This window comes from Oncorhynchus gorbuscha, linkage group LG04, assembly GCF_021184085.1.
Source record: "Oncorhynchus gorbuscha isolate QuinsamMale2020 ecotype Even-year linkage group LG04, OgorEven_v1.0, whole genome shotgun sequence".
In the NCBI taxonomy this organism is placed as follows: Eukaryota; Metazoa; Chordata; class Actinopteri; order Salmoniformes; family Salmonidae; genus Oncorhynchus; species Oncorhynchus gorbuscha.
In genome coordinates this window covers 61,920,063-61,943,157 of record NC_060176.1, presented here as the reverse complement: position 1 = coordinate 61,943,157, position 23,095 = coordinate 61,920,063, and the positions used below count along the sequence as shown (strand labels likewise).

The 23,095-nt window shown below is 43.0% G+C and overlaps 1 protein-coding gene and 1 pseudogene across 3 annotated transcripts in view; both read left to right on the top strand.

Annotated features, from left to right (window-relative positions):
- LOC124034439 (multiple epidermal growth factor-like domains protein 9) overlaps positions 1–17,640 on the top strand; it is a 44,967-nt gene extending 27,327 nt beyond the window's left edge. For 2 of the 3 annotated variants that reach the window (XM_046347657.1, XM_046347659.1), the window contains exons 3-6: positions 6,263–6,402; positions 7,402–7,551; positions 15,007–15,276; positions 15,381–17,640. In XM_046347657.1, the coding sequence (XP_046203613.1) occupies positions 6,263–6,402; positions 7,402–7,551; positions 15,007–15,276; positions 15,381–15,898 (1,078 nt within the window). In that variant the 3' untranslated portion in view covers positions 15,899–17,640. The remainder of the gene's footprint in view (positions 1–6,262; positions 6,403–7,401; positions 7,552–15,006; positions 15,277–15,380) is intronic. The other variant, XM_046347658.1, reaches the window with a different exon arrangement.
- Positions 17,641–20,237: 2,597 nt separating this feature from the next.
- LOC124033026 lies at positions 20,238–21,454 on the top strand (annotated as a pseudogene).
- Positions 21,455–23,095: the final 1,641 nt, after the last annotated feature.

Here is a 23,095-nt window from a genome sequence, read left to right as displayed (position 1 = left end):
TGTCTGCTTGAATCAGCGTCTGACAACTTGGATGGAAAATTACTGAGGATAATAGCGGACAATATTGCCACTCCTATTTGCCATGTCTTCAATCTAAGCCTACAAGAAACTGTGCCCTCAGGCCTGGAGGAAAGCTAAAGTCATTCTGCTACCCAAGAATAGTCAAGCCCCCTTTACTGGCTCAAATAGCTGACCAATCAGCCTGTTACCTGTTGCTGACAGGTATATAAAATTGAGCACATTGCCATGAAATCTCCATAGACAAACATTGGCAGTAGAATGGCCTCACTGAAGAGCTCAGTGACTTCCAACATGGCACCGTCATAGGATGCCACCTTTCCAACAAGTCAGTTTGTAAAATTTCTGCCCTGTTAGAGCTGCCCTGGTCAACTGTAAGTTCTGTTATTGTGAAGTGGAAACGTCTAGGAGAAACAACGTCTCAGCCACGAAGTGGTAGGCCACACAAGTGCACAGAATGGGACTGCAGAGTGCTGAAGCGCATAGCACTTAAAAATCGTCTGTCGGTTGCAACACTCACTGCTGAGTTCCAAACTGCCTCTGGAAGCAAAATCAGCACAATAACTGTTCTTCGGGAGCTTCATAAAATGGGTTTCCATGGTCGAGCAGCCGCACACAAGCCTAAGATCACCATGCGCAATGCCAAGTGTCGGCTGAAGTGGTGTAATGCTCACCGCCATTGGACTCTGGAGCAGTGGAAACTGGTTCTCTGGAGTGATGAATCTTGCTTCATCATCTGGCAGTCTGACGGCCAAATCTGGGTTTGGCGGATGCCAGGCGAAAGCTACCTGCCAGAATGCACAGTGCCAACTGTAATGTTTGGTGGAGGAGGAATAATTGTCTGGGGCTGTTTTTTATGGTTCGGGCTAGGCGCCTTTGGAAATCTTAACACTACAGCATACAATGACATTCTAGATGATTCTGTGCTTCAAACTTTGTGGCAACAATTTGTCCCTTTCCCGTTTCAGCATGACAATAACTTGACTGGCCTGCACAGAGCCCTGACCTCAACCCCATCAAACACCTTTGGGATGAATTGGAATGCCGACTGCGAGCCTGGCCGAATCACCCAACATCAGTGCCTTACCTCACTAATGCCCTTGTGGCTGAATGGAAGCAAGGTCTGTACGCAGTGTAGTACTTTCGACAAAAGTTTTGCTCATCAAGATGGAAGCGTCAGGAATAGCCCTACGGTATTAGAAGTGCTGTTAATTCTGCGACACTTTAACAGAAAATAGCTGTCACTTCCCTATTGCTCACTGTCCCAGTCTACTGCTACGGTAGCATTCTCCTCTCCGCCTCCACTCCCATGGAGTCATATGATTGTACACGTGTGTTTTTCGTCTTTAAAATATGTATATATATTTATTTATTTTACACACTAAGCATTACCATCAACTTCAGAATTTCATGAAGAGCAGTGTTTTAACAAAGCCTCGTTTGAATAAGGCCCACGCACTCATGTGAAGGCATTGAGGCAACTGCTCTGTCACTTCTTGGGAGCTGGATTGCGATTTGCTTGTTGTCCACAGATCTAGTTTGTTGATTTGTTTTTGATGAAAGGGAGTGATTAGGCATGACTCATCGCTGTGTGTTCTTCCTTTGAGACTCTGGCAATCAGCACACATGATGATTGGAATCAGAGAGCGTGTGTGTACGTAGCCTATAGATGTGCAGCCTTCAGTTTTTTTTTCTGATATGTTTTAAAATGTATTTTCTGTGAATGGAGGAAAAGAAAGGGGGTTGTTCAGTCTGTCTAATGTATGATTCAATAGGAGCATCAGCTCGTATGTTTGGCAGGCTGACCACGCAGCAGTATGTGGAATGTGCAGGTGAAATGCAGTGGAGTGTTTTGGCATTAGCGAATGAAATAAGAATAAGTGATGTTCAAAGCTCGAAGGGGTGCTAAAGAGCTCAAGTTTAATTAGATCAAATTGGGCAAGAGCAAGACTGGATAATCAAACAGAAAGCACCCTCTACTGAGAGAGCTTAGTTCCAGCTGTCAGCAATCATACACAGCTAGTACAGGCATCATCATCAGCAGCACACTAATTAATTGTTTAGTTTTAGCCTGCCATTTTATTATCTTAGAGATTTAGATTGACATAGAAGATGTGTAGTCATTTTTCTCTTTTATCTCATTCCAAAAGGGATTGTACTGTAATCTAAACCACAGTGGATTCTTTGTCATGAATGCCTTGCCAATTCAGGGTTAGTTATAAATTGCATGTCAGTCCACGATGACCAGAGGCAACTGGGTGTGAATTAGTTATTGCTCGAGACAGATCTTTCTTCTCTTTAGTCATAGCGACCCCTCTTTCTACCCAGCAGGAGATGGGGCTGTGTAGGAGAGGGTTTGTCCTTTTGTGTCTTGCTGAGGGCCCTTGAGACGGGCTGAATTCCTGAAGAGGGTCTTCACAGGTACCCTGACCCATCCACTCCAAGGTCACTCTAATAGTCTATAACCACGTTTCCATCCATCCACAGTTATATGCAAGTAAAGTCATACCGTATAAAAATCACGTCAACTGTGATGGAAAAAGGAAGTTTCATTCAATTTTATAAATGCCGACGTATATTGTTTTGTTTAACATGGTGGGATCTAATAAATAAAAGTTCCAATAAATATTGAGGGTCTTATTCTGGTGACATGTTGATCAATGCTTGACTGCTGTTTGACAAATAAAACTATTCTTGCTCTTATCCATAATAATCTCATAATGTAGACTAGCCTATCCGCACAGCCTACCTGCACTATATCTGCAAGCTGTTGGCTAAAGCCCACGTACTTTAAAACACACAGTCCACAAATACAGAACAAATTCAAGAAAGCGTACAGTATTATACAGAGCCATTATTGCATGGAACTCCCATCTCATATTGCTCAAAGGAACAGCAAACCTGGTTAAAAAAATAGATAAAGCAACACCTCATAGCACAACGCCTCCCCTATTTCACCTAGATAGTGTGTGTATGTACTGATACAGTGCCTTGCGAAAGTATTCGGCCCCCTTGAACTTTGCGACCTTTTGCCACATTTCAGGCTTCAAACAAAGATATAAAACTGTATTTTTTTGTGATGAATCAACAACAAGTGGGACACAATCATGAAGTGGAACAACATTTATTGGATATTAAACTTTTTTTAACAAATCAAAAACTGAAAAATTGGGCGTGCAAAATTATTCAGCCCCCTTAAGTTAATACTTTGTAGCGCGCCACCTTTTGCTGCGATTACAGCTGTAAGTCGCTTGGGGTATGTCTATCAGTTTTGCACATCGAGAGACTGAAATTTTATCCCATTCCTCCTTGCAAAACAGCTCGAGCTCAGTGAGGTTGGATGGAGAGCATTTGTGAACAGCAGTTTTCAGTTCTTTCCACAGATTCTCGATTGGATTCAGGTCTGGACTTTGACTTGGCCATTCTAACACCTGGATATGTTTATTTTTGAACCATTCCATTGTAGATTTTGCTTTATGTTTTGGATCATTGTCTTGTTGGAAGACAAATCTCCGTCCCAGTCACAGGTCTTTTGCAGACTCCATCAGGTTTTCTTCCAGAATGGTCCTGTATTTGGCTCCATCCATCTTCCCATCAATTTTAACCATCTTCCCTGTCCCTGCTGAAGAAAAGCAGGCCCAAATCATGATGCTGCCACCACCATGTTTGACAGTGGGGATGGTGTGTTCAGGGTGATGAGCTGTGTTGCTTTTACGCCAAACATAACGTTTTGCATTGTTGCCAAAAAGTTCAATTTTGGTTTCATCTGACCAGAGCACCTTCTTCCACATGTTTGGTGTGTCTCCCAGGTGGCTTGTGGCAAACTTTAAACGACACTTTTTATGGATATCTTTAAGAAATGGCTTTCTTCTTGCCACTCTTCCATAAAGGCCAGATTTGTGCAATATACAACTGATTGTTGTCCTATGGACAGAGTCTCCCACCTCAGCTGTAGATCTCTGCAGTTCATCCAGAGTGATCATGGGCCTCTTGGCTGCATCTCTGATCAGTCTTCTCCTTGTATGAGCTGAAAGTTTAGAGGAACGACCAGGTCTTGGTAGATTTGCAGTGGTCTGATACTCCTTCCATTTCAATATTATCGCTTGCACAGTGCTCCTTGGGATGTTTAAAGCTTGGGAAATCTTTTTCTATCCAAATCCGGCTTTAAACTTCTTCACAACAGTATCTCGGACCTGCCTGGAGTGTTCCTTGTTCTTCATGATGCTCTCTGCGCTTTTAACGGACCTCTGAGACTATCACAGTGCATGTGCATTTATACGGAGACTTGATTACACACAGGTGGATTGTATTTATCATCATTAGTCATTTAGGTCAACATTGGATCATTCAGAGATCCTCACTGAACTTCTGGAAAGAGTTTGCTGCACTGAAAGTAAAGGGGCGGAATAATATTGCACGCCCAATCTTTCCATTTTTGAATTGTTAAAGTTTGAAATATCCAATAAATGTCGTTCCACTTCATGATTGTGTCCCACTTGTTGTTGATTCTTCACAAAAAAATACAGTTTTATATCTTTATGTTTGAAGCCTGAAATGTGGCAAAAGGTCGCAAAGTTCAAGGGGGCCGAATACTTTCGCAAGGCACTGTATGTAGGCTGTGTATGCCTTTTTAAAATGTTTATAGTTCTGTCCTTGAGCTCTTCTTGTCTACTAATGTTCTGTATTATTTCATGTTCTGTGTGGACCCCAGGAAGAGTAGCTGCTGCTTTTACAGCAACTAATGGGGATCCTCATAAAATACTAAGACCAGTCTTTTTTTGTTTTTGTGACAACTATCGGTTGATCAAGCCCTGATCTGTTTCACCTGTCTTTGTGATTGTCTCCACCAAGATGTTACCCATATTCCACATTATCCCCTGTGTATTCATGCCTGTGTTTTTCCAGTTGCTGTTTTTCTCATCCTCCTGGTTTTTGACCCTTGCCTGTCCTGTCCCTGAGCCTTCCTACCGTCCTGTACCTTTGCTCCACCTCTGGATTACCGACCTCTGCCTGACCTGACCCTGAGCCAGCCTGCCATCCTGTACCTTGGACCCACTACTCTGGATTACCGACCTCTGCCTGACCTGACCCTGAGCCAGCCTGCCAGCCTGTACCTTGGACCCACTACTCTGGATTACCGACCTCTGCCTGACCTGACCCTGAGCCAGCCTGCCATCCTGTACCTTGGTCCCACTACTCTGGATTACCGACCTCTGCCTGACCTGACCCTGAGCCAGCCTGCCATCCTGCCATCCTGTACCTTGGACCCACTACTCTGGATTACCGACCTCTGCCTGACCTGACCCTGAGCCAGCCTGCCATCCTGTACCTTGGTCCCACTACTCTGGATTATCGACCCCTGCCTGCCTTGACCTGTCATTTGCCTGCCCCTGTTATAACAATAAACATTGTTGCTTCACACATTTTGCACTTGGGTCTTACCTTGGTACCTGATACACATTGAACTTTAGATTTTTGTATTCGGTACATTAAAATTTAAGCGAAAAACGTACATTTTGTGTGCACTGTCATCATACACTGATTTTTATCTGCAACAAGTCTGTTTGGTGGAAACACTACTGGTGGTAAAATGTGTATTTTCTTTATGCAAATTTTAGATTTTCGCATTAAACTGTCGCCAATTGGCTGGCAATCTAGCTTGTGATGAGAACCTGGCAGAAAGGGACTGTGCTAGGCTGAGTATAATCGTACCTGGCCTGTAGGCTGTGTGATCCAGGCAGCTACTGTCTACAGCCTTGGACCAGATGTCCCTGGGAGTGCTCCAGTTTGTGGTCCAGACTCTACTGTGCTGCCCTTGCCCCCAGAACATGCCAAACATGTTAGTAGAATTATATATAAAAGGCCTAGACAGCGTAGAACTGTGGAGGATGGGGGGCTAGGCTATCCCAGGTTATTGAATCTGACTGGAGTAGCTGTGTTCTGTACACCACGGATAGAATGGAGGATCTGGTTAACCAGGGAAGGGATTGTGATGGGAGTTATGGGTAGCAGATGGATTGATGGAAGAAACCACTCAGGGGGAACCTGTAGGATGTCAGGCGTGAAACCACAGAATGTCATGGCTAGTACAATCCTGCCATCAGAAGAGTCTCTAACCAAATGGAGCAGTTCCACCATTACAGCAGTACAGTTGAGCTGTTACAGAACCTAAAGGCTGGATAATCAAATAGAAAAGAGTCAAAGTATGTGACCGTGTGCTGACTGTGCGCTCCTGTCCTTTCAGCTCAGGAATGTGTGTGTGTAAGACGGGAGTGTATGGCCCCAAGTGTGACGAGTGCCACCCAGGCTTCTTTCGTTTCAGCAGCACGGGGTGCCAACCCTGCCAGTGCAACAACCTTACTAACTACTGCCACCCACAATCTGGTGAGTAATCCACTACACCACACCTTCTATCTACAAACCACAACAATCACACTTTCTTGTTTCTGCTACACATGAATCCTGTTCGTCTCCGTCTCCACAGCTGTGTATTGTTGTGTGAGTGGACACTAAAAGATATCGAGAGGCTTGAAGGAGGTGAAGTTGGATGGAATTGTAGAAACCATCTGTTTGCTATTGTGATGCATAGCCAGATGGCACAGTAGTCTTTCCTGGGATCAATGGAGGAATGCCGTATATTTACTTCCTTAGCTCAGGTCTGATATCAACTAGAATGACCCTCTCAGTCAGCCAGGAAGCGTTGCATAAGAAACCTGTGGGTATGTTAAAAAACAAAGACTCTGTCTCTTCCAGATTAACATGGCAGTAACCTGTTCCATTTCTATCAGAGAACTGGAAAATCAAGATGATTGTTCCTACCTCTATAGGGTTATTGATTTTAGATAGGGAACACCATTATCACTCCTATCGAGAAGTGAAAGGAACTTGGAACAGAATAGAAGATTCCACAATGACGACACTTAGAAAATGGATTAGTCCTTTTTATAATACATTTTAAGGGACTGTGTATTTCTTCATTTTAGAGGACGTCTGCAATGTCCCACTATACAGAATAATTTCTATTCCACAAAAAACACTCAACTCCATCACTATGTAATTACCAATGAAATAGTCCATTTGAATGTAGGTATATAAACAGTATATTAATACAATAGTGTTACTAGGGTAATTACAGCATTACTAAACAGGTATAGAGTAACAGAAGAAGTTCACCATTCAGCCCAGGCAGAGTAAAGACCCAAGAACAGGTAACTCAACAACCTGAGGCTCAAATTCAAATCAACAGGATGGCAGTATTTGCTGCTCTAATGTGTACAAACAAAACCACTATAGGGTTTAGGTGTGGTCAACAAATGGCATGTATCATATTTCCGACAGTTGAAAAAAAAAATTCACCATAATATTCTCTCCTTTTCCACACAGGTGTCTGTCTGAACTGCCAGGGCAACACTCAAGGACCCAACTGTGAGGAATGCAAGCCCAGATTCTACCGCAGCTCTGGTGCTGCCAGCACCGATGCCTGTGTCGCCTGCCCCTGCTCCAACACCACCTCCACTGGCACCTGTCACACCGGTGAGTAGCCACTACCCCCTGCCTCAGTAGTGCCCTTCTTAGTTAGGTCGCCTTATTAGAACCCTTGCCGGTCTGGTTGCTACTTCTATTTTGTATTTTTTATTGAACCTTTATTTAACTAGGCAAGTCAGAAAATAACACATTCTTATTTACAATGACAGCCTACCAAAAGGACTCCTGCGGAGAAAAAATATATAATAACAATAATCAAATTTTAAAAAAAAAATATATATATATATATATTGTCGTGATGTGTGTTTTGTCCTATATATTAATATTTATATATATATATTTATTTATTTATATATATATATATTTATTTATATATATATATTTATTTATATATATATATTTATTTATTTATATATTTATATTTATTTATTTATTTATATTTATTTATTTATATTTATTTATTTATATATATATATTTATTTATATTTATTTATTTATATATATTTATATTTATTTATTTATATTTATTTATTTATTTATATATTTATATATTTATTTATTTATTTATTTATTTATATATTTATATTTATTTATTTATATTTATTTATTTATTTATTATATTTTTATTTATTTATTTATATTTATTTATTTATATATATTTATATTTATTTATTTATATTTATTTATTTATTTATTTATATATTTATTATTTATTTATTTATTTATTTATTTATTTATTTATATATTTATATATTTATTTATTTATTATTTATATATTTATTTATTTATATATTTATATATTTATTTATATATTTATTTATATATTTATTTATATATTTATTTATATATTTATTTATATATTTATATATATATAGGACAAAACACACATCACGACAAGAGAAACCACAACACTACATAAAGAGATCTAAGACAACAACATAGCAAAGCAGCAACACATGACAATACAGCATGGTAGCAACACAACATGGCAGCAGCACAAAACATGGCAGCAGCACAAAACATGGTACAAACATTATTGGGCACAGACAACAGCACAAAGGGCAAGAAGGTAGAGACAATACCTTACGCGAAGGAGCCACAACAGTCAGTAAGAGTGTCCATGATTGAGTCTTTGAATGAAGAGATTGAGATAAAACTGTCCTATTTTAGTGTTTTGCAGCTCGATCCAGTTGCTAGGTGCAGTGAACTGAAAAGAGGAGCGATCCAGGGATGTTTATGCTTTGGGAACCTTTAATAGAATTTGACTGGCAGAACGGGTGTTGTATGTGGAGGCTGAGGGCTGCGGTAGATATCTCAGATAGGGGGGAGTGAGGCCTAAGGGTTTTATAAATAAGCGACAGGTATACAGAGATGACCAGTTTACAGAGGACTATAGAGTGCAGTAATGTGTACTAGAAGGAGCATTGGTGTCTCATCTGATGGCCGAATGTTAAAGAACATCAAGCTGCTCGAGAGCACCCTTACCTGCCGATCTATAAATTATGTCTCCGTAATCTAGCATGGGTAGGATGGTCATCTGAATCAGGGTTAGCTTGGCAGCTGGGGTGAAAGAGGATCGATTACGATAGAGGAAGCCAAGTCTATATTTAACATTAGCCTGCAGCTTTGATATGTGCTGAGAGAAGGACAGTGTACCATCTAGCCATACTCCCAAGTAATTATATGAGGTAACTCTATATGACCTCAAGCTCTAAATCCTCAGAGGATGTAATCACACCGTTGGGGATAGAGGCATTCTTCTTACCAAACCATGACCTTTGTTTTGGAGGTGTTCAGAACAAGGTTAAGGGCAGAGAAAGCTTGTTGGACACTTAGAAAGCTTTATTCTAGAGCTTATAACACAAAACCCGGGGAGGGGCCAGCTGAGTATAAGATTGTATTATCTGCATATAAATGGATGAGAGCGCTTCCTACTGACTGAGCTATGTTGTTGATGTAAATTGAGAAGAGCATGGGGCCTAGGATCGAGCCTTGGGTACTCCCTTGGTGACAGGCAGTGGCTGAGACAGCAGATGTTCTTACTTGATACACTACACCCTTTGAGGTAATTAGCAAACCAGGCCAAAGACCCCTCGGAGGATCCACAAGAATGGAATTGTCTACCGTATCAAAAGCTTTGGCCATGTCAATAAAAATAGAAACACAACATTGCTTAGAATCAAAGTCAATGGTGATGTCATTTAGGACCTTTAAGGTTGCAGTGACACATCCATAACCTGAGCGGAAACCAGATTGAATACAAGAGAGAATATTATAGACATCAAGAAAGCCAGTTAGTTGATTATTGATAAGTTTTGCAAACACTTTTCATTAACAGAGGAAAATAGAAATTGATCTATAACAGTTAGGATCAGCTTGATCTCTCCCTTTAAATAAAGGACCCACCATGGCTGCCTTCCAAGCAATGGGAACCTCCCCAGAGAGGAGAGACTAGTTAAAAAGGTCAGAGAGAGGCTTGGCAATGATAGGGGCAGCAACCTTAAAGAACAATGCCCCTCGCTCATTCATATACTTACATGTACATGTTCTCATTCACCCCTTTAGATTTGTGTGTATCTTGTAGTTGTTGGGGAATTGTTAGATTACTTGTTAGATATTACTGCACTGTCGGAACTAGAAGCACAAGCATTTTGCTACACTCGCATTAACACCCGCCAACCATGTGTATGTGACAAATAACATTTGATTTAAGAAAGGGTATAAACCGTCTGACCCAGATGTTTTTTTGGGGAGCTCCTTTAGCACCTTAGACTCAGTGACCGCCTGTAGGGAGAAACTTTGTAGCAGGGAGGAGCATGGGGCTCGTCGCATTAGAAGGGGAGGGAGATGAGGAAAGGAGGCATGGCTGAGTTAAATAGGAATCCTGACTTAATGAAGTGGTGATTTAAAGAGCTCAGCCATGTGCTTCTTGTCAGTAACAACCACATCATCAACATTAAGGGACATGGGCAGCTGTGAGGAGGAGGCTTTATTCTCCAGGTCTTGAACCGTTTTCCAGAACTTCTTAGGGTTAGACATGCATAGAGGGAACTGCCCCTTAAAGTAACTAACTTTGGCCTTCCGGATAGCCTGAGTGCGCTTATTTCTCATTTGCCTCAACGAGAGCCAGTCAGCGTGTGCCGAGCATTTCGCCAAATGTAATTCTTGAGGTGTTGTAACTCTGCCAGATCACGGTCGAACCCGGGGCTGTACTTGTTTTTAATTGTAATTTTCTTTATGGGGGTGTGTTTGTTAACAATACCACTGAAAATATTTAAAAAGAAGGTCCAAGCGTCTTCGACAGAGAGGATCAAGCTGATTCTATACCAATGTAAATAGGCCAGGTCATGAAGGAAGGCTTGCTCATAAGTTTTTTAGCAAGCGTCTATGACAAATCAGGTCACCTGTACCAGATGGGGAGAGACAGGCCATGGCAGACAGTGATCAGATTGCCAGGTGGAATCCAAGCAGCAGTGCAGCAGGCAACAGGAGTAGGTGGCAGATTCCTTGTAGAAAATCCCAGCTAGCTAGCTCTGTCCAGCTTTTTTCATCCACTTGGAAAAGGATGTTGTTAGCTAGCTATATCTCTTCCGTTTCAGTTTTGGCGCAATGGTCTTTTACGACGTCCAGAAAAAGTTGTCCTGTTGTGGCTGTTATTGCAAGGATTATATCTTTTCAGTTCCAGGTTGGATGGTGTTTCAAGGTTTCTTGTGGTTCTTTTACTAGGCTGGTGTATCTGGCATTATGTCTTGGTGTGCCCTGCCTGGCAGAGAGAGAGTGACCACAGAAGGTAGTGGCCCAGGAGTACTCTTAATGTTCCAACAGCAAAACACCATCAACAGTCACTGCCAGGGATGAAGGCTCTGGTCCCCATTACCAGGGGTGCAACTTTGGTTTTAGAAGTGGGGGGGGCATCTCTAAACAACTTACCCGACTGCTAGGAGGCATCCGCAAAATCCTAAAGCACCCCGTTGACTCGTTTTGTATCACATTCCAATGATAAAACTGGGCAAGACAAAATTGCAATTTCAGAATGTGGGGCCCCCGTCCCCAGTGAAAGTTGCACCCCTGACATTTATTATAGCCTCATCCGCAGGGATACTTCTAATCTTTTACAGATAATTGCAATTTACTTGTGATGGTTTGTCACAGAATCAATGTCTGGACTATCTGGTTGATGATGTTTATTCCCACCTATCTGTCTTATCCCTGCTGGTCAAGTTATGTTTCATCACCGAGCATGGGTCTGCTCACATCAGCTTCATCACAAAAGTCTAGGTCACAGTGTATGTCTGTGCTCCTGTAGACACGTATTTGATATTAAGCATGTTTTAACCAGGCAAGCCAGCATTCGTTTGTACCCTTACTAAACTAATACCTCAGCAGCTGAGGCCTGAGCCTTGGTGTCAAGGACATACATAGAGTCCCTGTCTATCACCTCCTCCCTACCTCTGATCTGACCAATCAGCCGCAGCCATGTGACTGCTGACAGCCTCCCATTGGGTCCCAGCAGCCTGGCAACAGCCATGTGGAGAGGGTTCTGAAGCCTGTCAGGTTGTTTGCCCGGTCAGGGCTGAGTGCTGAGGGGGGCTAATCTGAGCAGCTACATCACTGCACTGCGAGGGGAAGGGACACACACACAACATGATCCTCCTATTGCTGCCTTGTGAAGTCAATGGAGTGTGGTGCCCACCCCCCTCTGTTCTGTTGCTGCCTGACTAGCTTGCTGTGAAGTGGCCCAGCTGTGCCCATGATGTTCAGTGTGCACTATGTTCAGCTCAAACTCTGCCTTGTGTGGGTGTGCATACATGTGTGTAAATCAAATCAAATGTATTTGTCACATACACATGGTTAGCAGATGTTAATGCGAGTGTAGCGAAATGCTTGTGCTTCTAGTTCCGACAATGCAGTAATAACCAACGAGTAATCTAACCTAACAATTCCACAACAACTACCTTATACACACAGTGTAAAGGAATGAAATAATATGTACATTAAAATATATGAATGAGTGATGGTACAGAACGGCATAGGCAAGATGCAGTAGATGGTATAGAGTACAGTATATACATATGAGATGAGTAATGTAGGGTATGTAAACATTATATGAAGTGGCATTGTTTAAAGTGGCAAGTGATACATTTTTTACATCAATTTTTACATTATTAAAGTGGCTGGAGTTGAGTCAGTATGTTGGCAGCTGCCACTCAATGTTAGTGGTGGCTGTTTAACAGTCTGATGGCCTTGAGATAGAAGCTGTTTTTCAGTCTCTCGGTCCCAGCTTTGCTGCACCTGTACTGACCTCGCCTTCTGGATGATAGCTGTGGGGAACAGGCAGTGGCTCGGGTGGTTGTTGTCCTTGATGATCTTAATGGCCTTCCTGTGACATCGGGTGGTGTAGGTGTCCTGGAGGGCAGGTAATTTGCCCCCAGGGATGCGTTTAGCAGACCTCACTACCCTCCGGAGAGCTTTACGGTTGTGGGCGGAGCAGTTGCCGTACCAGGTGGTGATACAGCCCGACAGGATGCTCTCGATTGTGCATCTGTAAAAGTTTGAGTGCTTTTGGTGACAAACTGAATTTCTTCAGCCTCCTGAGGTTGAGAGGCGCTGCTGCGCCTTCTTCACCACGCTGTCTGTGTGGGTGGACAAATTCAGTTTGTCCATGATGTGTACACCGAGCAACTTAAAAGTTTCTACCCTCTCCACTACTGTCCTGTCGATGTGGATAGGGGGGTGCTCCCTCTGCTGTTTCCTGAAGACCACAATTATCTCCTTTGTTTTGTTGACGTTGAGTGTGAGGTTATTCTCCTGCCACCACTCCACCAGGGCCCTCACCTCCTCCCTGTAGGCTTTCTCATCATTGATGGTAATCAAGCCTACCACTGTTGTGTCGTCGGCAAACTTGACGATTGAGTTGGAGGCGTGCATAGCCACGCAGTCGTGGGTGAACAGGGAGTACAGGAGAGGGCTCAGAACGCACCCTTGTGGGGCCCCAGTGTTGACGATCAGTGGGGTGGAGATGTTGTTACCTACCCTCACCACCTGCGACCCGTCAGGATGTCCAGTACCCAGTTGCACAGGGGTCTCGAGCTTGATGACGAGTTTGGTAGTCGATGAACAGCATTCTCACATAAGTATTCCTCTTGTCCAGATGGGTTAGGGCAGTGTGGTTGCAATTGCGTCGTCTGAGGACCTATTGGAGTGGGTCCTTGACTAGACTCTCAAAACACTTCATGATGACGTGTGTGTGTGTGTGTGTGTGTGTGTGTGTGTGTGTGTGTGTGTGTGTGTGTGTGTGTGTGTGTGTGTGTGTGTGTGTGTGTGTGTGTGTGTGTGTGTGTGTGTGTGTGTGTGTGTGTGTGTGTGTGTGTGTGTGTGTGTGTGTGTGTGTGTGTGTGTGAGAGAGAACTGGATTGAAAATTATGTTCAGGCCTGTAAGTGACTGAGCTGGCTGTATTGCAGTAGACGGGGGGGATGGTAAAGGTATTGGGTAAATATCCAGGTCAGGTTGTACAGTAGCATCATGTGAAGGTTTGCCCCCCAGCCGTCACCGTGCTGACTGGGTCATGTTCTCTCCTGGTGATATAACACATCGGCTCAATCTGACTGAAGCGTTTCCACTGCCAACAGTCCGGGGTTAAAACAGACCAATCAGAAACTGCCTATAGATAAGAGTTGTTATCACTCTTGCACTTTATTGGTCTAACTCTTTTCTAAAAAATGTATTGTGTCTTTAAAAGTGTGTCTGTTGTGGGCACAAATATTGTTCCCATAAGTCTGAAAGAGTTAGATATGATTTAGAGATGAATGATCTTGAGCAGACTACAGCCTGCAGCACAAATTTGAGGTACCATTAAATGTGTGGCTATTTTCTTGATGAACTTGTTTAGTAGGAGGTGATCAACACTTACACTCATGACATGCAGCAAGCCTAATTACTGTGCTCAATAATATTTGGTGCCAGAGCTCTTGGCCCTTAATGGATGTGACAACATCAAAAGGGGATATATCACAGTTAGTGAAGCCATTAGGAGAGAAAGAAGGCACTGTATAGTAGCATCATATTACTAAGGTTCAGAGGCCGGAGGAGAAAGCTGACTCCTGATAATGATGAGTGATGATGATGCTGCTCTGATACAAGGGATCAGTCTTTAAAAACAGTTCAACTGAATTTGATTCTGCGCTGTAGAGATGTGTGTTAGTAAGTTGCTTTTGATAGAAGTGTCTTCTAAATGGCATGTTATTATCGTATCTTTTGGGGAAGTTAAAAAATGTCTCATTCTTCAACAGAAAATCCTATTATTAGCCAGGGTAGTCTTATATAACCCATGTGTAGCCCGTATGTAGCCCGTAGACTACTAAACACTGCCAGAGGGCTTACCCTCTGTGCTGTACTGTATTAGAAATCAATCTCTTTGGCATTCTGGTGCCATCTAGTGGTGGTGCATCAGCCAAGTCTATTTTATGACTGACATGTATTAGTGTGTGTTTTTGTTTCCCTAGACTCTGATGGGTTCCCAGTGTGTGACCAGTGCCTGTCTGAGTACAGCGGTCAGCAGTGTGACCGGTGCAAGGCTGGCTTCTACAGTTCCAATGGTGTGTGTGTCACCTGCGACTGCAGTGGGAACGCAGACCCTACAGGGCCGGCCCAGCTCTGCCACCCTGACACTGGCCACTGCCTGAGCTGCACCGTCAACACCACGGGGCCTCAATGCCAGCTCTGTGCCCCCGGCTTCACAGGGGACGCCCTTGCCCACAACTGCACCCGCCCAGGTAAGCGTCATTCAATAATTTGGTGCAGAAGGGTATTAGTTATTGAATGAGCCATGAGTAGCTCAATTCAATCCCATTCACATTGTGAATAATTTGTTTTCTAGCAGCACGGATCATTCTTACCCCAGAGCCTGCTACAACAACAGAGACCCCTAAAACCACCACTACAACCTCTGCTCCAACCCCCAGCAGCAAGGGCCTGACTGCCACAGTGCCCACCAGTGCTTCCCCTTCCACTACTAACTGCAGCATCCTACTGAGCATAGCCACCACCCAGGCCCTGCTCACCAGCCTGGGCAGCCCCACAGTCAATACCACGGCCGCTCTCACGGAGGTCTCCTGGACCCAGTTCAACATCATCGTCCTGGCCGTCATCATTCTAGTAGTGGTGCTGCTGCTGGGCTTCGTGGGAGGAGTGTACACCTACAGAGAGTACCAGAACCGCAAGCTCAACGCTCCCTTCTGGACCATTGAGCTGAAGGAGGACAACATCAGCTTCAGCAGTTACCATGACAGCATTCCCAACGCTGACGTGTCTGGCCTGCTGGAAGACGAGGCCAACGAGGTGGCGCCCAACGGCCAGCTGGCTCTTACCAACCAGGGCAACTGTTATAAGGCCTAGCCCACAGGGCAGACGATGAGCACACTGCGGACAGACTGGACACTCCCGGAGAGGCTTCCGGCCTGGCTGCCTGCTTCACAGGACAGAGGCATGAAATGGATAAAGACTTTCAAAGCTGCTGGACACCAAACCCAAAGCTCAATGCGTAACTTGACTCCTTCTACCCAGCTCCTCTCTCCTTCTGTGGAGCAGAAGGACACCAACAGACTGACAGATGTTTGCAAAGAGAAAAGGAATGGAATGTTTCTGTTTGTCCTTACGTTTGGGCTCCATTTCAGATTTGAGTGATTCGCGTAAAAGAAGTCGTCGATGAAGGGTCCAAAGAAGAGTAGACTTTTAAAATTCAGTTGTGCCTGCAGAGGGCACTATAACAGATGTGGATGGCTGAGGTAACGGGGAGTTTGCCCATGCAAGAGTAGAGGACCATGGGAGAATCTCAATTGCATAGTCTTCGTGTTATCTCTCCCAGCCTCCTTCTCCAAACCGATTGGATGAGCGTGAAAGTCAGAGGTCCCTCCCCTCTAAAGGAAGTGAGGAGAGAGGACACAAGGAGTATGCAATTGAGATTCTTCCCATGTCTCTGTTGTATGGCACACTGTTCCTTATGCAGCTCATTGGACATCAGACTACACTAGGAACCCTAGCATTTCAGAACCTTTTAAAACAAACTAACAGTTTAAGTTATAACTTGAACAGAGATCTAGTCTAGACGATGATTGTTATTCCATTTATTTTGATTAATTTCTTATTTATTTTCAAGTTTTCTTTTTGGGATAAATGTTGCGCATGTAAGATGTGCGTTTCATGGTGTTTTAACTTGTGTGCTATATTGAATGCAAATTGAAAAGGGCAAAATGTTTTCATATGTATGTATGTCTTTTTTTTGTGAGTGATATAGGAAATGGGAAGGCTGCTGGCTTAATGACATCCTCTTTTGTTTTCAGTTGTATCCTGTATAAAGAATTTCCAGGTCCTTACCTTGAGTATTAACGAGGGGTGTTTAGATGATCAAACATACATTGTATCCTCTCTCTACTCACTACTGTTCCCTGCAGGGCAGTTGGTCCTATTGTTCGTTATGATTAATACTTTGACCTATTTACTGATGGTTTGCAAATCTGCTGGTTTGAGAAATGCCTACCTCAATGGAAGTTGCTGAACACATTTTTAGTACTAGTCCATTTAGGCTGGTTTCGTTTAAGTAATCCACTTCTAGGACACAATGATGCTAGCCACAATTTCTTATGTAAGTCTTAACAGTACAAAATAGAAACAGATCTTGGTGATGTGTTTGCTGGCAGCATCACCATTAATCCCGCTCAAGTGTTTTTAATAAACTACAATTGATATCCTGGATTTGTTTCTGGTAAAAGCATCATGAGTGAGTTAAGCTAGTAAGGGAACTCACTCCTCAGGGAATGCCTCTTTCCCCAGTGTGATCGCTGTAAATAAGAGTAGGACATTGTACAGATGAATGTGAATAGGATCATTATTATTGTACAGGTAGAGTGCAGTTTACACTCAGAACAGTCAGTACCCTTACACTGAAAGACTCAAATATGGGCTCGGCACAGTCCACACAGGAAATGACCTATCAATAGATCTACCCTCTGTATTATGTTGCAGGATATGCTACATGCCATCATCCCTAACTACTGTTAAATAATGAATGGAAAAAACTGTAAATAGTACTAACTGAAAATGTCACACACAATGCTAAATAAAATAGGGTTTATTGGTTAGTCTGTAACTGTGTTTAACTCCTTTATATTTGCATGTTTACGCAACCTGGAATTGTTTTCGTTATATTGTTTTTACAGTGGCAGCATTTCTGTGAATTGAAGGCTTAACGACATCAACTAAATACTGATGGCAATCGTTTGAGTCACTCACCAGTGCTAAGGAAGTGCAGCGTCATTTCAACAGGGAAGACTGGGCTGATTTGTTTTTCATTTGTTTGTTGTTTCATATTGTCATAGTCTTTGCTTCCTTTTTATGGGCATACGTGGAAACATGGTAAAATGTTTTCATGTCTACAAGGCTTTGTACTGTGTAACAGTAGCTCCACCTCAGCACCTGCTGGGACCCCAGGAGCTCTGGAACAACGGAGAGGTGTCCTGTCAGTGCCAGCCTGGGCAGCCATGCAGCAGTGTTCATTTTTGCAGCTATTTTAGTTTTACTCTTAGGTTTTAGTCTGTCACATTTTAGTCATTTCATCCTTTGCTGGTTTAATTACCATCAATCGAAGACAACTCTGGACAATTTTAGTATAGTTTCAGTTACAGCCATTTTGTCAGTGCATTTTTTTGTATTACATAATGAATATTTAGACTATCTCTAACTTCCATCATGTGCACATTCAGACAACTAGGCCTACTGTCTCCTCATATACTTTAACTGGCAACATTGATATTGTGGCGGGGGGAGTATTACCAAACTCCTAATATTCAACAAATGGCATTTGTTTTTCTCAGGAAAAAAGCAACCACTCATATTTGTGGACCGCGGCGCAAGAGCTCAAACACAGATGAATGAATAGCAGCACATATGGGAAAATAGAGCTTCTGGTGTGATCAAAGAAAAATTATAAGCTGGGTGGTTTGACCCCTGAATGCTGATTGGCTGACAACTGTGGTATATCAGACCATTTACCACGGGTATGACAAAACATTTATTTTTACTGCTCTAATTACATTGATAATCAGTTTATAATAGCAATAAGGCACCTCGACCAATAAACCACAACCCCTCTGCCCTTAATGCTTAAATAGCTACATGAAAATGAGAGCGAGAGTAAAGATTATTGTTCCTAGTTGAGGTTAGTTACAAGTCAAGTATCCTGGCACCTGGCTTCGCATCAGTTCAAAAGATTGAAGTTTTGATGAGTTTTGATGTAGGGTCTGGGCATGTTGTAGCAGTATGTCGGAGGGAGAGTCCTAGATGTGAGAAGTGTGCAGGAGGGCATGAGACAAAGGAATGTGTCGTTTCAGTGGAGAAAGTTGTAGGGGTGCCCGCGGGGCTGGAGATCGGAGGTGTTTGGTGAGAGAAAGGCAGGTTTAGGTTGCCAGGGTCAGAGTAGTAGGGAAAGTGGTGTTGTATGCTGAAGCAGTGAAGAGAGTGGTAGAGGAAGATGGGTACAGGGTGAGGGATACTAAGATGATTTCTTTGAGAAGGCAGAGACCAATAGAGAGTGATGGGAAGAATATGTGCTTCGGTGAGGTAGGTTTCTTGGCATTCATAGATATGGTTGCAGAAATGGATGGAAAGTCCCAGAAAAGAGAGGCGGCAGAGAAGTACTTGGGATTGTGAGGTTTTACTGCAGAACAGTTGCAGGGGGTGTTGAGTGGTAGTGTTCTGTCCCCCCAGACCGTTGGTTTAGATGGGGTAAATAGTAGAATGGGGTGTTTTTTTTAGAGCAGGCTATTAATTGTCAAGGTCATATTTTGCTTAACCTTATCACAAAGAATGTAATGTAGGTTGCTGTGAAACGCCTCACACTCCAGTACAGTAGGTGTATGCACCTTAAATTGGATGCAGTCCGCCAACACAATTCCAAAGAAGAAGTGACCACCTGGAAGCTGTGTGGGAGGAAACCCGGGCAGATCAGCTCAAACTGAAATATGTCAATTCAGCAAACAAACACTTTTCATCTGTTTTGTCCAATCCTAAGCATGAATTCATGCAGAATATTTCATGCAATCCTCTCACTCCAAGTATGGATAACTGCATACTTGGAGTGTGTCTGAAAGTGGGTGTTTCAAAAGAAGTGGGTGGATCAACAGCTATGGATGTAACATTAATGGGTGGATCAACAGTGATGGGTGTAACATCAGAGCTCCATTATTGTTTAGACCAGCCATTTCCAGGTGCACCTCAGGTCAGCTTAATTTTTACATAGCAGGTTAGGATAATTAGCGTGTCAGGTTAGAGGAATGAGGTTAAGGTTAGGAAAAGGGTTAGGCTTAGCTAAAATGCTACAGTTGTCAACAATAGACTCGTCGTGCAGCCCAATCAGCCATGCAAAATGGTCTTGAGTGGCAAAAAAACTGCCCAATAGCTGATTTCCATACACCCACTTCTGTTGATCCTCCCACTTCTGTTGACACGCCCACTTTCAGACACACTCCATGTATGCAGTTACCTACGACTCTCTCATTGGCAGAATTGTCTCCCACAAAGCTCCAGGCTGTCACTTCTGTTACTTGTCAATCGTTTGAACTGATGTGAAGCAAGGTGCCAGGACACTAAAACAATTGAGGGGTACAGTCGGCTATCAACATTTTAGACGTTTTCTTATTATTTTCACTTAAATCTATACATTTGCATAATAACTTCAGAAATGCCAGCTGCTGATTACGACCAGGCCCCTCTACCGGAGCTATTACCCCTCTACTACCTCCGACTTTTCCCTTTCTCTCAATATTACCGGTGGCCGAAATATGGAGGAGTGACAAAGAACTACTCACATTGAAGGATGACATCTACGTACAACAGTCATTCAGCACTCTGAACGAGCTGGAGAAGGAGATGCAGAAGACAAATCTGTACAAGATTGACGTTGGAGCGGTCTACAGTCACAGGCCTAATCAGTATAACACAGTCAAGTCTGGATCCTTCCAGGCTCTGGAGAAGGAGCAGGTGTTTGATGTTGATATGACAGACTATGACAATATCAGAAGCTGTTGCAGTGCTGCAGACATCTGCCCAAAGTGCTGGACTCTGATGACTATTGTCCACTCTCCGTATCGTGGACAGAGCCCTTGGAGATGTCTTTGGTTTCCGGCACTGAGAGGGGTGCATTGATGGGTGTGTGACAAGGCCACCCGGAAGCTTTCAGTGCTCCGCTCCGCTGTGTCTGAGTACCTGAGTCTGGTCAAGGATGAAGACGAGATGGTGAGGAAAGTAGTACTGTCAGACTCAATTCATCCATTCATCAAAGAATCCCTGGTGGTGGTGGAGCACCACTTTCCCCAGTACTTTCTAGTGGGACAGGACATACTGGGCAACAAAGAGGTTGCAGACAAAGTGTTGTCCCTCATGCCCAAAGATGTCAGAAAGGAGCTTCTGCAGTGCTTCCAGATTGAGAAAAACCCTGAGAAGCGCTGGTGAAAACTTAAGACTCTGGTCTAAAACAAACATGCCAAGGGCCACTACTTTGAGAAGGTTATTTGCAGTACTTTTACCCTCGGCTCATTGTGAACATCAGTAAAGGAGTCAACCATTTGCTGAAGAGCCCCATTCAGCATCCATCCCAAAACCAGGGGAATTTCTGTTCCTATTGACCTGAGAAAACTGGATCGCTTTGACCCCTTCGATGTGCCCAATATCAGTCTGATCTGTGAGTTGGATCGGCCCAAGACGGCAGAGGAGGAAGAGGAGGAGGAGGAGGACACTAAGGAGAATGAGAGAGAAGCAGGAGAGCGACGGAAGATAAGAGACTACAAACGATCAAGCTTGGCGAAGTATGTAAAAACTATGTGTTCAATTCCTGTAAGGGATGGCTATTTCAAGGAAAGGGGGCATCTTAAAAAGAGTGATCTTCAAAAGGATTTCTAACCCTGAGCAGTGTCCAACGGAACACTGTCTGTTGCTGGAATTGGTACCTACAATGGTTGGCTAATCTTAACAAGCCCATCATATCAGTTGTTCATAATCTGACAGTTAAAGATGGAGAAAACACATTACAGATACACCGTAAACAAATGGTCTCAGTTTGAGAATTGTCTTGCAAATATTTTACTCTTTATCAATGATTGAAAATCACAGTTGTGCAAAACGTTTAGAAAGCCTATTGCTGAAAATGACTTTGTACTACAAAAAAAAAAAAAAAAGTGCCAGGACATGTAGACAATTTTTGCTTTGATCACATCAGTAGCTCTATTTTCAAGGGGGCTGTTATTCTTTCATCTGTGTTGCCGCTCTCGCACCGCAGTCTGCATGTCATATTAAATGTCCATTAGTCTCACGTGGAATTCTCGTCTCGTCACATTTTCATTGATTAAAAATGAAAATACATTTGTAATAGTTTTTTTTATGATAGTCATCTCCTCCTTTGGCCAGAGGCCTACTACTCACAATGGGACTGCTTTTTGTAACGTGGTTGTGTTTTGGCGCGCGATATGGATGTATGGCAGATCCCTCTGAGCACATGTTTGTTAAGCTGTTCTTGCAACCACATCTACACTCTGTGCCCTGTGTTGGAGATGAAAAGCAAGCAGAGATCAACTGGCAAACGTCGTCAAGGCCGGTGTGGTGATACTAATGATTTCTTGGAACTAATTGCTTGATTGGCTTCTATGGTTGTGGCTAGATGGAGTACAGCTACGGACAGAAATTACTTTTAGCAGGTTAGGAGAATTAGTGTAGCAGGTTAGGAAAGGGCTTAGGTTGGGCTGAGCTAAAATGCTCCAATTGGCCCTAATGCAACAACTAGATGGAGCTGTACCTCATCTAGCCACAACCGTGGAAACCATCAGTTCATGGAGACAACATCAGTAAGGTTGATGGCACTAGGTTGACGGAATATTTGGAGGTGTGGTTTCACACACTTATTTTTGCACAACCATGAGTGAATGTGATACCAGTTTATGTGTTCTGTTGTGTTATGACGATAGAGCTTGTCCACAACCAGTTATGGTCAAAGAGCTGTAACTCGAATCCATTGTTGTTGAATCACGATATTTGCTACAATATCTTCTTTGGTAAGAGTGAGGCTAGGTTCCCATTAGCTCTCGAGAACCTAAGGGGGGTACAGTGGCTTCAGAAAGTATTCAGACCCCCTTGACTTTTTACACATTCTGTTACGTTACAGCCTTCTTCTAAAATTGATTAAATAAAACATTTTCCTCATCAATCTACACACAATACCCCAATAGTGAAAACAGTTTTTTATGAATTTTAGCACATTTATAAAAAACTGAAATACCTTATTTACATAAGTATTCAGACCCTTTGCTATGAGACACGAAGTTGAGCTTAAGTGCATCCTGTTTCCATTGATCATCCTTGAGATGTTTCTACAACTTGACTGGAGTCCACCTGTGGTAAATTTAATTGACTGGACATGATTTGGAAAAGCACACACCTGTCTATATATACCTGTCTATAATCCCCTATGGGAAAAATGAATGGTGGAAAAACGTTTTGAACCATTTCCCTGTTTGACCGCTAGGTTTTAAGGCTATTATGACTCATACT